Here is a 14,332-nt window from a genome sequence, read left to right as displayed (position 1 = left end):
GGGAGAGCAGAGAGGAGGTGAGAGAGTCTGCATGGAGCTCTACAATGTGTTTATAAACTACAGAGCGCTGTTATATTGTATTATTTTGAAAGGTCCGGGTTGTAGTGTGGTAGGAGCGCGTTGTTTTATCCGTTCAGACACTGAGGGAGAGCAGAGAGGAGGTGAGAGAGTCTGCATGGAGCTCTACAATGTGTTTATAAACTACAGAGCGCTGTTATATTGTATTATTTTGAAAGGTCCGGGTTGTAGTGTGGTAGGAGCGCGTTGTTTTATCCGTTCAGACACTGAGGGAGAGCAGAGAGGAGGTGAGAGAGTCTGCATGGAGCTCTACAATGTGTTTATAAACTACAGAGCGCTGTTATATTGTATTATTTTGAAAGGTCCGGGTTGTAGTGTGGTAGGAGCGCGTTGTTTTATCCGTTCAGACACTGAGGGAGAGCAGAGAGGAGGTGAGAGAGTCTGCATGGAGCTCTACAATGTGTTTATAAACTACAGAGCGCTGTTATATTGTATTATTTTGAAAGGTCCGGGTTGTAGTGTGGTAGGAGCGCGTTGTTTTATCCGTTCAGACACTGAGGGAGAGCAGAGAGGAGGTGAGAGAGTCTGCATGGAGCTCTACAATGTGTTTATAAACTACAGAGCGCTGTTATATTGTATTATTTTGAAAGGTCCGGGTTGTAGTGTGGTAGGAGCGCGTTGTTTTATCCGTTCAGACACTGAGGGAGAGCAGAGAGGAGGTAAGAGAGTCTGCATGGAGCTCTACAATGTGTTTATAAACTACAGAGCGCTGTTATATTGTATTATTTTGAAAGGTCCGGGTTGTAGTGTGGTAGGAGCGCGTTGTTTTTGTGTGTGTGTGTGTTGTATTTGTGAAGCGGCGTGTTTGTTTTTATTCATATCTCTCAGTTGCAGTCTCCGTGCCGCGGGCTCAGTGCTGCTCGAGTGGCGGGTTTCCAGTCAGCTTGTGGTTGTTTTGAAAGCATCTAGCGAGTAAATGTTTTTGGTCGTCTATCTATTTTTTGTCGTTGTTATTTTTTCTATTCATGAGACAGCGTGGAAGTTAGCCTAGCAATTGAGGATGTTATATATAATATATATATATATATATATATATATATATATATATATATATATATATATAATATAACATGTTTTTAAAATTAACAAAAGCAATAAGTATCATCTTTTTTTCGGGCTGGGAAGTAACAGCACGCTCGCTTGCAGAAAGCAGAGACACTGCTCTGCACACGTTGGCCGCGTTGTCATGAACACAAGCTATTAAGTCTGTGTTTATCTGATTGATCGCTTCTGCTAAACTGTGTGCGTCTCGTGTAATTTTCGTGTCGCTAATACTTTTGACTCGAGTTGCCAGTTTTGTGTAATGTAATGGCAGGTGACTGTTAAACACGCTTCTTGTGCCATGCTTGTCCATACATTGGTAGTGATAGCCATTGAATTACACTCCTGACTCAAATCCTGTCTAAGCTTTTCCTTTGCTTGTTCGTGATCCAGAGTAATGAATTTGGAGATTGTCTTTCGACAGGGCATTTCATAGCCCGGAGCAAGATTCACAATCAGATTTTTAAACACAGCTCCCTCTACTGTACTAACAGGGCTGATATCTCGTGTGACAGCATCCACTAACAGGCCTGTTATTTCTGTTGCTCTGACGCTTTCTGGATCAACTTTCTTTCCATAATAAGCTGTCACTGAAGGTGTTGCTTCCTTCTGTTTTTTCTTGTGTTCCCGCTGTCGTGTTTTGTCGAATGCTGTCTTAAGTGATCCCGCAGGTTGGTGGTGTTGCCACAGAAGTAGTGATGTCACAGTATCAAATTTTGACGGTATCGTAACCATCAAAAAATATACCACGGTTATTGTCGTACCGTTATTGTCGTACCGTTTAATTCGTTTTTAAATGGCTATTTAAAGAAATACCCTCTAGTCAAGTCATTTTTTAACAAGAAAAATAATTAATTTAAAGTTTTAAAACAAATACAGCACTCTGGTACTACAGTTCTGTCAGGCACTACCTAACTGGAAGTAGTGTTCACTCCAGCGCACACAGGCTCAGCAAAATAATGCTGCTTTTTCATTTCAAATTACTGTGGAGAAACACCAAAATATGAACATGTTCTGGACTCAGTCTGGAACGATAGGGGTTAGTGACCACTGCAACTGAATACCCTCTTCATCTTTATCAGTTTGGACGGCATCCTATTAGTTAAGACAGGGGTTTTCAACCGGGGGTATGCGTACCCCTGGGGTTGCTTGTAAGGGTCATAGTGGGTATGCAGGACAACTCAGAAATGCACAAATAAAAATTAAAGTAAGAGAAAATAATGATCTTGAATTTTTTAACGGTATTATATATTCTCTAAACCACGGTGTATACTTATTTAATCTTTGTTTAGCAGCTCAAAGTGAACGGCTAATGAAAAAAACACACAGAATCTATCACGTCCTCATTTTCCACCTGCACGCATGCGCGATTTCGATAGCGTGGATTTCCACTCTGATATACAGGTGAAGGAGGCGCCTGGTGATTGTGCCTGGAGAGCGCTCTGTGCTGCTCGTGATCTTTGCTGTTTTCAGCGTGTCGTATCAGTGAAGCACAGTCGATTGTGCCTGGAGAGCGCTCTGTGCTGCTTGTGATCTTTGCTGTTTTCAGCGTGTCGTATCAGTGAAGCGTAGTCGATTGTGCCTGGAGAGCGCTCTGTGCTGCTCGTGATCTTTGCTGTTTTCAGCGTGTCGTATCAGTGAAGCGCAGTCGATTGTGCCTGGAGAGCGCTCTGTGCTGCTCGTGATCTTTGCTGTTTTCAGCGTGTCGTATCAGTGAAGCGCAGTCGATTGTGCCTGGAGAGCGCTCTGTGCTGCTCGTGATCTTTGCTGTTTTCAGCGTGTCGTATCAGTGAAGCGCAGTCGATTGTGCCTGGAGAGCGCTCTGTGCTGCTCGTGATCTTTGCTGTTTTCAGCGTGTCGTATCAGTGAAGCGCAGTCGATTGTGCCTGGAGAGCGCTCTGTGCTGCTCGTGATCTTTGCTGTTTTCAGCGTGTCGTATCAGTGAAGCACAGTCGATTGTGCCTGGAGAGCGCTCTGTGCTGCTCATGATCTTTGCTGTTTTCAGCGTGTCGTATCAGTGAAGCACAGTCGATTGTGCCTATTGAGAGCTCTCTGTGCTGCTCGTGATCTTTGCTGTTTTCAGCTTGTCGTATCAGTGAAGCGCAGGCGATTGTGCCTGGAGAGCGCTCTGTGCTGCTCATGATCTTTGCTGTTTTCAGCGTGTCGTATCAGTGAAGCACAGTCGATTGTGCCTATTGAGAGCTCTCTGTGCTGCTCGTGATCTTTGCCGTTTTCAGCTTGTCGTATCAGTGAAGCGCAGGCGATTGTGCCTGGAGAGCGCTCTGTGCTGCTCGTGATCTTTGCTGTTTTCAGCGTGTCGTATCAGTGAAGCACAGTCGATTGTGCCTGGAGAGCGCTCTGTGCTGCTCATGATCTTTGCTGTTTTCAGCGTGTCGTATCAGTGAAGCACAGTCGATTGTGCCTATTGAGAGCTCTCTGTGCTGCTCGTGATCTTTGCTGTTTTCAGCTTGTCGTATCAGTGAAGCGTAGTCGATTGTGCCTGGAGAGCGCTCTGTGCTGCTCGTGATCTTTGCTGTTTTCAGCGTGTCGTATCAGTGAAGCACAGTCGATTGTGCCTGGAGAGCGCTCTGTGCTGCTCGTGATCTTTGCTGTTTTCAGCGTGTCGTATCAGTGAAGCACAGTCGATTGTGCCTGGAGAGCGCTCTGTGCTGCTCGTGATCTTTGCTGTTTTCAGCGTGTCGTATCAGTGAAGCACAGTCGATTGTGCCTGGAGAGCGCTCTGTGCTGCTCGTGATCTTTGCTGTTTTCAGCGTGTCGTATCAGTGAAGCACAGTCGATTGTGCCTGGAGAGCGCTCTGTGCTGCTCGTGATCTTTGCTGTTTTCGGCGTGTCGTATCAGTGAAGCACAGTCGATTGTGCCTGGAGAGCGCTCTGTGCTGCTCGTGATCTTTGCTGTTTTCAGCTTGTCGTATCAGTGAAGCGCAGTCGATTGTGCCTGGAGAGCGCTCTGTGCTGCTCGTGATCTTTGCTGTTTTCGGCGTGTCGTATCAGTGAAGCACAGTCGATTGTGCCTGGAGAGCGCTCTGTGCTGCTCGTGATCTTTGCTGTTTTCGGCGTGTCGTATCAGTGAAGCACAGTCGATTGTGCCTGGAGAGCGCTCTGTGCTGCTCGTGATCTTTGCTGTTTTCGGCGTGTCGTATCAGTGAAGCACAGTCGATTGTGCCTGGAGAGCGCTCTGTGCTGCTCGTGATCTTTGCTGTTTTCAGCGTGTCGTATCAGTGAAGCACAGTCGATTGTGCCTGGAGAGCGCTCTGTGCTGCTCGTGATCTTTGCTGTTTTCAGCGTGTCGTATCAGTGAAGCACAGTCGATTGTGCCTGGAGAGCGCTCTGTGCTGCTTGTGATCTTTGCTGTTTTCAGCGTGTCGTATCAGTGAAGCACAGTCGATTGTGCCTGGAGAGCGCTCTGTGCTGCTCGTGATCTTTGCTGTTTTCAGCTTGTCGTATCAGTGAAGCGCAGTCGATTGTGCCTGGAGAGCGCTCTGTGCTGCTCATGATCTTTGCTGTTTTCAGCTTGTCGTATCTGTGAAGCACAGTGTTTCTGCGTTTTTCAGAAGTGTAAATGCTCTGGTAAACGGAAAGAGTCATCGCAGTAATCATACTTTGACGGTTTTTGGTTATTACCACGGCTGCATTTTATTTACAGCAATAGTGACTGATTGAATATGTGTTCGGTGTTTGATACATTTCTTACTTTCAATAGAAAAAACCAAGGAAAACACAAAAGTCAGAAAGTGCAAAGCAACATAAAGTTATAGAGAGTCTCTTTGGATCATTTTTAGCCTAGTAATTAATTAGTTTTATCTTGAAGTTAATGTTTTTGATATTGTAAACATTTTAAACGGCACACATAATTATGCTGAGGTGGGAAGTAAATCGTAACGTGACACACATTTACCGTGCAGACTATTTGGTATTATTTATAATGACTTTTTCCCAATAGAAAGCGAAAAATTCCTAAATACTACCTTTTAATTCTTTGCATCCAAAGACATGTAATTAACAAACGGGAGAAAAAATTGTGAAATGTGTTCACCAGATTATTCTGCCTTTTATTGCAACTGTGGAACCATTCAGTGAGTGAATGGGGTACAGTTTCAAAAAAAGGTCAAAAACCCCTGAGTTAAGAGAAGCAAAGTGTTAGAGTGTGTTTTAGGACATGCAGCGTCCGCCCACTGATCTCTCAGCAGAGTGCAAAACTTAATGATGAGAAGACGGCGCTTGCAATTCTTTTTTTTTTTTGACTGCATGTTAACAGCAACGAACACAAAGCAAAGAAGAAATGTTAAGGTGGGTCTGACACCGCTGCAAAGTAAAGCGGCTAGGGGACTTTTTTAAAATGGGAATATAATTGTATTAATTAATTTGAATACATAAAACCAAAATCCCTATCAACTTGAGGAGACGGCAACATCTTTACAATACCGTTTAAAATAAAAATAAATAAATAAATCAAATGCCTGTAGCATCTTAGACTTTGTTATATAGTAGTAAATCTAGACTTTTTACTGCATTTCTCTTGACCCATACAATAGATAATAGCTGCTGTAACTACTTTGGTAAATTAATAGGAAGGCAGTGATGAAAAGTTACAGTGCCTTGTTCTTGCTGAGTATTTGTGTTTCATTTACTGACAATCACGTTTGCGAGCTATTATTGTTTAGTAGGGCGGTTTATATTAAATATGACGTCACTTATTTATAGCCTACTCGGATAATCTCACGCGTGGCAGTTTTCATAACTTGAGATGTCTGTGTTCATTAGTCAGTTCTAATGAACACAGAGGCTCACCAACAGAGAAACGGTGAATACAAAAACGTGCCCATATCACCTTAAACCGTGTGAACTTGGTAATCATGGTATAGAAACATGATTGCGGTTTCAAAACCGTGGCAGTTTATACCGCGGTTTAATATAAAACCGGTATACTGTGACATCCCTACACAAAGCTCATTAAAACAACACAAACAGCGCGTTTTACCTTTCCATTTTGTACTTTTTGTAAAAAAAAAAAAAAAAAAAAAACTTCCAAACGTCTGACGGCATTATTTTAAATTATATTAAATTGACAATTTAACTAGTGAAATCTTGTCCTGAAATGCGGCCTACCTCTAGCCTCTCCTGTAGTTTTTTTTTTTTTTTTTTTTTGGTCACGCTTACTCTGAAAACGTTCGTGCTGCGTAGTTGGCGGGGAGGTTTTTATTATTATTATTTAAAGGAACCAAAGGAAAAGCAAGGGATAAGAACCGAACAGACCTGTGGATATTAAAGATTGGTGGCATTCCTGATGCTCCTTCCAGATAGAGTCCTGCGCGCTTCCAGATGTTGGTTTTAGGGCTCTCAACAGAATAATTATACCAATTTCAAAGTTAAGTTAATTACATTATATACATTATTAAATGTTGCAAGCACTAATGACAGCGTTACTTACAAAGTAGGTATCCTCATCGTTGATCTTTGTGGTTGTTTGGTTGATGGTATCAAAGCAATTGAAGGAAATGTTTTCTTGAACCTGAAGATGACTTGGAGAACAGATAGCAATACTTAATACTGTATTTTCTGTTTTCAGGACTGCCTTATCCAGGTGAAAGCCAAGGAACAAAGATGGAGTCTGTTTACAAACAGGAGGAGGTTCAGGAATTGGTACCTATCTGCATTAAACAGGAGATGCCTGAACTGGAGCCTGTCCACATTAAAGAAGAGACTGAACTGGAGCCTGTCCACATTAAAGAAGAGACTGAACTGGAGCCTGTCCACATTAAAGAAGAGACTGAACTGGAGCCTGTCCACATGAAAGAAGAGACTGAACTGGAGCCTGTCCACATTAAAGAAGAGACTGAACTGGAGCCTGTCCACATTAAAGAAGAGACTGAACTGGAGCCTGTCCACATTAAAGAAGAAGAGACTGAACTGGAGCCTGTCCACATTAAAGAAGAGACTGAACTGGAGCCTGTCCACATTAAAGAAGAGACTGAACTGGAGCCTGTCCACATTAAAGATGAGTCTATTAAGTTGTTTAAGGATTCAGAAAACATATCCCAGCCAAAGATATCGCATCAGTGTCTTGAATGTGGGAAAAGCTTCAGTCAGTTAGGAAACCTAAAAAGACACCAGCAAATTCACACTGGAGAGAGGCCACATCACTGCACTGACTGTGGGGAGAGTTTTAGTCGTTCAGGAAGCCTAAAAATACACCTGCGAATTCACACTGGCGAGAAGCCATATCACTGTACTGAATGTGGTAAGAGCTTCAGTCACTCAGGAAACATGAAAAATCACCAGCTAATTCATGCAGGAGAGAAACTGTATAGCTGTTCTGACTGTGGGAAGAGTTTCAGTCACTCAGGAAACCTGAAAAAACACCAGCGAATTCACACAGGAGAGAAACTGTATAGCTGTTCTGACTGTGGGAAGAGTTTCATTCAGTCAGTAGACCTGAGAAAACACCTGCGAATTCACACAGGAGAGAAACTGTATCACTGCTCTGACTGTGGGAAGAGTTTCAGTCAGTCAGGAGACCTGAGAACACACCAGCGTATTCACACAGGAGAGAAACCATATCGCTGCTCTGACTGTGGGAAGAGTTTCAGGCAGTCACAGAACCTGAAAATACACCAGCGTATTCACACAGGAGAGAAACCGTACCGCTGCTCTGACTGTGGGAAGAGTTTCAGAAAGTCACAGAATCTGAAAACACACCAGCGTATTCACACAGGAGAGAAACCATATCGCTGCTCTGACTGTGGGAAGAGTTTCAGTCGGTCAGTAACACTGAAAACACACCAGCGAATTCACAGAGGAGAGAAACCGTATTGCTGCTCTGACTGTGGGAAGAGTTTCCGTTTTAAACAAGGCCTTCAAAGCCACCAGCAAATTCACACAGGAGAGAAACCGTACCGCTGCTCTGACTGTGGGAAGAGTTTCTGTCGTAAACAACGCCTTCAAAAACACCAGCGAATTCACAGAAGAGAGAAACCTTAGACTCTGTTCAATGGGACCTTTCACTCATGAGGAAAAAACGTTAACCTTGCATTATGAATCCCTGTGTAATTACTGTGTTATGTGTCACTCTTAATAGCATGCATTTTAAATGGTAAAATTGCACTTCAACTCTCTTGCACTCTGAATGTGTCAGAAAGTGGGTGGAGATGCGGACACGTCACAAGAGGCTTCTCTGCTGTCAGTTTAACTCTGGCTGTCAATACAGTCAGTGCCTGGGGGCAGGAATATGCAGAAAGGAAACTTTTCCACACCTCATCTGATGGACGAGTCAGGAGAAATCAATAACTCAGTGTGGAAATGAGTTTTAGGATTTAACATTTGAACTTCATTAACTTGAAAATAAATAAATTGATGGGAACGAGTATCCTAACCCCGGATGAAGCATCCCAGAGACAAGACTGCAGCGTCCTTACTGGGCAACCGCCTGGAGGATGTGTCTTGTGAATTCATCACGATTCTAAAACTAATGAATACTGATAGTGTCGCATGGCTGTATTATGACATGAGTGAGTGAATATTGCGTGACGTGTCGCTTTGCAGTGTGCATTGTCCATACTTGCGTTTGTGCTGCTTTTGTAAACTGCCCTGAGTAATAGCAGTGTAGCAGGCATGTGTACAGATCTTAGGTACAGAAAGTCAAATTGTGTAATCTGAGTTCTAATGAGACTTGACTGTGTGTTTTAAACCTTGTGTGTCCTGATTTAACGATTTCTTAATAATTTATTCAACAACATACTGAGCAATGCTAAAAACAACACCTACGTCTAAATTGTATTCAAATGAGCACCATTGAATAGCAGCGCTGTGCCTCTCTGAGTGGTTCTCATTGAATAGCAGCGCTGCGCCTCTCTGAGTGGTTCTCATTGAATAGCAGCGCTGCGCCTCTCTGAGTGGTTCTCATTGAATAGCAGCGCTGCGCCTCTCTGAGTGGTTCTCATTGAATAGCAGCGCTGCGCCTCTCTGAGTGGTTCTCATTGAATAGCAGCGCTGCGCCTCTCTGAGTGGTTCTCATTGAATAGCAGCGCTGTGCCTCTCTGAGTGGTTCTCATTGAATAGCAGCGCTGTGCCTCTCTGAGTGGTTCTCATTGAATAGCAGCGCTGTGCCTCTCTGAGTGGTTCTCATTGAATAGCAGCGCTGTGCCTCTCTGAGTGGTTCTCATTGAATAGCAGCGCTGTGCCTCTCTGAGTGGTTCTCATTGAATAGCAGCGCTGTGCCTCTCGGAGTGGTTCTCATTGAATAGCAGCGCTGCGCCTCTCTGAGTGGTTCTCATTGAATAGCAGCGCTGCGCCTCTCTGAGTGGTTCTCATTGAATAGCAGCGCGGTGCCTCTCTGGAGTGGTTCTCATTGAATAGCAGCGCTGTGCCTCTCTGAGTGGTTCTCATTGAATAGCAGCGCTGTGCCTCTCTGAGTGGTTCTCATTGAATAGCAGCGCTGCGCCTCTCTGAGTGGTTCTCATTGAATAGCAGCGCGGTGCCTCTCTGGAGTGGTTCTCATTGAATAGCAGCGCTGCGCCTCTCTGAGTGGTTCTCATTGAATAGCAGCGCGGTGCCTCTCTGAGTGGTTCTCATTGAATAGCAGCGCTGCGCCTCTCTGAGTGGTTCTCATTGAATAGCAGCGCTGTGCCTCTGGAGTGGTTCTCATTGAATAGCAGCGCTGTGCCTCTCTGAGTGGTTCTCATTGAATAGCAGCGCTGTGCCTCTCTGAGTGGTTCTCATTGAATAGCAGCGCTGTGCCTCTCTGAGTGGTTCTCATTGAATAGCAGCGCTGTGCCTCTCTGAGTGGTTCTCATTGAATAGCAGCGCTGTGCCTCTCTGAGTGGTTCTCACTGAATAGCAGCGCTGTGCCTCTCTGAGTGGTTCTCATTGAATAGCAGCGCTGTGCCTCTCTGAGTGGTTCTCATTGAATAGCAGCGCTGTGCCTCTCTGAGTGGTTCTCATTGAATAGTAGCGCTGTGCCTCTCTGAGTGGTTCTCATTGAATAGCAGCGCTGTGCCTCTCTGAGTGGTTCTCATTGAATAGCAGCGCTGTGCCTCTCTGAGTGGTTCTCATTGAATAGCAGCGCTGTGCCTCTCTGAGTGGTTCTCATTGAATAGCAGCGCTGTGCCTCTCTGAGTGGTTCTCATTGAATAGTAGCGCTGTGCCTCTCTGAGTGGTTCTCAGTGCTGGATTCTTCATCATGTTGTGACGCAGCACCCGGGCCGACTCTGCATTCAGAGGATATAGAGGAGGGGCTGGGAAAGGGTCTTTTAGGTAGTGAAATTAACATGAAAATAACAGTGTGAGTTACAACTAATCATGCTTTTTATATGTTAAATGATCCAATATACAATAAATGATAATTTTAGATTATTATTGTTTGTCATGATTTGTGTTGTTTGACGCTGTAGAGAATTCCTGTTGTTTTCCAAGATGCTGGTTAATCTTTCCCTCTAGTACCAGCTAGCGCACAGCTCCTGGGTATTGCAACACTTCAGCAAGTTTAGAGCTCGGATGCAGTGCTTTAAACCCCACAGTTAACTCCAGGTGAAGAAGATGGAAACCACCCACCCCTCCCTCTACAAATGTATGTAATTGGAGTCAAATGAAACTTTTAAATTTCAAAATACATAATATTTATTAACATTACCCACTTGCTGAGCTGCTCTGCAAGGACACACTTTTGTTATGTGGTACTGGTATAAATAAATAATAAACAAGAAAAATCTTTAAAATCTTCAGTTTCCAAACGGTGAGTTAGCTGGAAATACTGCTTTACAAGTTTACGTGAACCGGTTAGAAAAAATATAACTCCATTGACAATAATTCAAATGTGGTGCGTTCCTAAAAACAACATTGCACCGTGGTTTGTTTCATCCTCTCACCTCTTCTTTCCCCGTAGTAGTCTGAGAAAGTTGATCTGGTTGGCCAGCTGTAAAGAAATATCGATCTTTTCTATTGGTTACAAGTAGCTGCCTCGAGCTTGATGCAACCAATGAGCTCAAGCAATGGGAACTTGAATTGTTTATAGCTAAACACCCAGCAAATCTTGAAACTCCTCAGATTGAAGCGCTGTTGGCTATCAGGGAGTTGAATTTTTAAAAAAAAAACGTTTCTGTAGCACTCTGGCTAATGAACACACCTCCGGACAAGGGACAGAAAAAGATATTACATTTCTTTACGCCTTTAAGGTAATTCAGCTAGTCATGAATCTGAAATCAAACCGGAACGTTACTTGAAAAAAAATTTTTTTAGATTTAGACAAATTTTAAATACTATTTTTTTGATATATTAAAGATGACATTACCATGTTTTTCTCCCAAATTACCTTACATGCGTTTTACAGTGAACATTTAAAAATATTTCCAGAAAATACTATCACAAATTATATGTGAAATGTATAAAGAAAATTGCAAAATAAAATACGCACTGTAAATCTCATGGTGTTTGTATGTATGTATTTTTCAGGGAAAGAATGTTCCCCTCCTCCCAACAAACAGTGCCCAGCAGCTGCTTGCCATGGCCAGGACAAGAGCTCAGGTTAGTTAGTCTAGATGAGGATAAAAGTAACTGTGTCATTTACTAAAATGTTTTCTAAAATAAGTGTATAATAAAAATAAACAAAATAAAAATAAACATTTGTCTTTGCAGAATTAGATGCTGAGTAGCCACCATCCAAATGACATTGGACTCTATATATATATTATATATATACACACACACTTGGACAGATGCAAAGAGATATGAGCTTTTTATGCAGACATGGCAGCCTAATGAGAAATATAAATTCCCAAAGCAGAAAACATCCGATAACAAAGTGAGGTCATTCAGAAGGGAATGGTTCATACAGTATACTTGGTTCATACAGTATACTTGGTTCATACAGTATACTTGGTTGCTTTATTCAGCAGTTGATGATGGGAGTCTATTGCAAATACTGTGTGCTTTTTGGCAGAACAGGGAAAAATGCAGAGAAACTAGAACGGTTCTACCCATGTCCTTTAAAAAGATGGGGATCAGCAGTTACAAAACTCAAAGAACACCAAGAAAAAGCACAATTCCACAAATCAGCAGTAAAGTTTGGTAATGATTTCATATCTGTTATGCAACTTCACTTAAATGTTTCATGGTACAATTAATTTCATAGGAGAAAGTCATCTATCTAATGAGGTGCAGTGGTTTTTTTTATTGTACTATATATAATACAATAAAAAAGATATAGAATCTGTATGAATATAGATATCTGTTACTAATATCTAGTCCTTTGAAGTAGATCTAGAGAATGTTAAAGAGAAAGGAAGGGGGAAAACAAACTTAATTAACATCCCAGCATCTGAAGTCTCAGTTTAAGATTTGAAATGTCATTTTACAAAGAACATTCAATTACAACTAGGAATTTCTCACACACCCTTTATATACAGAGATACTGGAAAACGTACAGGAACTCAAACTATTTTAAACAATTAATTTCTTTATCATATACTGTACTCACTGACACTGGCACAGCAATACATTTACAGCTCAAATTACATTTAAAAATATCATATATGTTATTGACAGCTTTGTTTAATGTGGTGGGTTCATATCACACATACAAGTGTTCAGTGAAAAAGCTTGGTATATATTTCCAATGTGTCCCTTCTAAGTAGAATGACCCTGTAACTGTCCTAAATCCTCACAGCATGATGAGTGAGATTCATTTCCAATTCAGGGGCAGGAGTGGAGCTGAATCCCAGGGCTCTCCAGGTCATTCTGAAAGAATGGGTCTGTCTCCTTCAGTTTGACACGCTCCCCTTCTCAGTGTCTCTGGATTCAGGCTGGCTCTCACTCCTGGGGACCCCCTTCATTTACTGCAGGGTGAGAGATAGAGAGACAAGGAATCAGACAGCTCTCCACACACTCAACAAGCAGGGTGGAGAGGTGAGGGACTAGGATGGAGGGAGGCTGGCTCTAGTGGTCAGAGATAAATGACCTAGAGGGAGGGAGGCTGGCTCTAGTGGTCAGAGCTAAAGGACCTAGAGGGAGGGAGGGAGTTTGGCTCTATGGTTAGTTTAGGAATTGGGAGAGAGGGAGGGAGACTGTCCTTGGTGCTTAGAGAAGAGGGACTGGGAGGGAGGGATGAAAAAGTCAATAAAGTAAAGCTTACCTTCCTTTTCTTCTTTGGGAGGACTGTGGCATACATGACCTCTGCATTATCTGCAGTGGGCTTGCCTGTGAAATGCACCCTGATTAATAGAGGGAGGAGACACAGAGAGGAGGGGTTCTAGATACTCTCCAGCAGTGCTTACAGTTTAGATTACAATACCTCAGGGCTGTTAGCTGCTGGGGGGATACAGACCGGCTATTGAGTTAAAGAGAGTTACATTCATAAAAGTGCAGTCATTTCCAGGTGCTTGTTATAACACTGATGAAGGCATTCCCTGCTTGCTTGAGTTTCTTATAGTTTTTGATGGAGTGTCTGCAGTTAAAGTTGGATAAGATGTTCCACTGTGAAGGTTGAATATCCCTGGCCACAGTGTATAATGATATCACAGTGTGTCAGTATCAGTGTTAAAGCATGACCTCGATTCATCTTAGTTATGTGTGCTGTGGCATTCCCTTGCTTTCATGAGTTCAAGTTTAACACATAATGTTGTTTTAATATTATATTATGGAATTTAAGGACCATCTTAGTAAGTGTTATCTTTTCTAATCTAATCTATTTTTCTTATTTAGAATTACTTTGTATAATTTTATGTTCTATCCTGGTGAATTTTAAAACTGTGTGTCCTCAATAGAGCTCTCATAGTCATGTCTAAATCCTAAATTCAGAGCAGAGAGTAACCAAGAATGTGTTCTCCTGCATCACACTGCCCCTAGTGGATGCAAGAAAGACCACATTTACTTAGAGTAAAAAATGCCACACAGAGCAAATGAGGTTCTGTATTTCTTATTTTCACTATGTGTGTGAGAGAGAGAGATTGTTGCAATGGAAAGAGCTTTAAGAGATTCTTACCTGCACTTATTTTCACAGCTGAGTACACAGTATCAGTCTCTGCAGGTTTGACTGGTAAAATAAACACACTGTTAATACAAACAGGACAGTAAACCCATTGGATCAATAGCTCCCAGTGTTTTAGCAGACAGGGCCCCCCTTGGTGTTCAGGGGTTCCCCACAGACTGCGGGGGGTCTTCTGGTTTCAGAGCAGCTTAGCTCCGCAGTCCTTTTGCTCACCAA

General features: G+C 42.7%; 2 protein-coding genes and 1 long non-coding RNA gene across 5 annotated transcripts in view; 2 read left to right on the top strand and 1 right to left on the bottom strand.

Annotated features, from left to right (window-relative positions):
- Nucleotides 1-8,962, top strand: part of LOC131722023 (zinc finger protein OZF-like) — a 307,153-nt gene extending 298,191 nt beyond the window's left edge. Inside the window, exons 1-2 of one of the 3 annotated variants that reach the window (XM_059015583.1) lie at nucleotides 4,641-5,427; nucleotides 6,707-8,962. In XM_059015583.1, the coding sequence (XP_058871566.1) occupies nucleotides 6,742-8,118 (1,377 nt within the window). In that variant the 5' untranslated portion in view covers nucleotides 4,641-5,427; nucleotides 6,707-6,741 and the 3' untranslated portion in view covers nucleotides 8,119-8,962. Of the gene's footprint in view, nucleotides 1-4,640; nucleotides 5,428-6,706 lie in introns of those variants that run through there. The other 2 variants (XM_059015584.1, XM_059015582.1) reach the window with 2 other exon arrangements.
- The window catches only part of LOC117965878 (zinc finger protein 501-like), a 628,111-nt gene that overhangs the window by 260,342 nt on the left and 353,437 nt on the right, over nucleotides 1-14,332 (top strand). The window lies entirely within an intron of this gene.
- Nucleotides 12,292-14,324, bottom strand: LOC131722042 (uncharacterized). Its single transcript, XR_009319999.1, has 3 exons — nucleotides 14,111-14,324; nucleotides 13,262-13,326; nucleotides 12,292-12,965 (listed from the first exon to the last, which is right to left on the bottom strand). It is a non-coding gene; the product is annotated as an uncharacterized LOC131722042 (long non-coding RNA).

The sequence above is a fragment of the Acipenser ruthenus genome, chromosome 50 (genome assembly GCF_902713425.1).
Source record: "Acipenser ruthenus chromosome 50, fAciRut3.2 maternal haplotype, whole genome shotgun sequence".
In the NCBI taxonomy this organism is placed as follows: domain Eukaryota; kingdom Metazoa; phylum Chordata; class Actinopteri; order Acipenseriformes; family Acipenseridae; genus Acipenser; species Acipenser ruthenus.
This window is presented reverse-complemented; position numbering and strand designations above follow the sequence as displayed.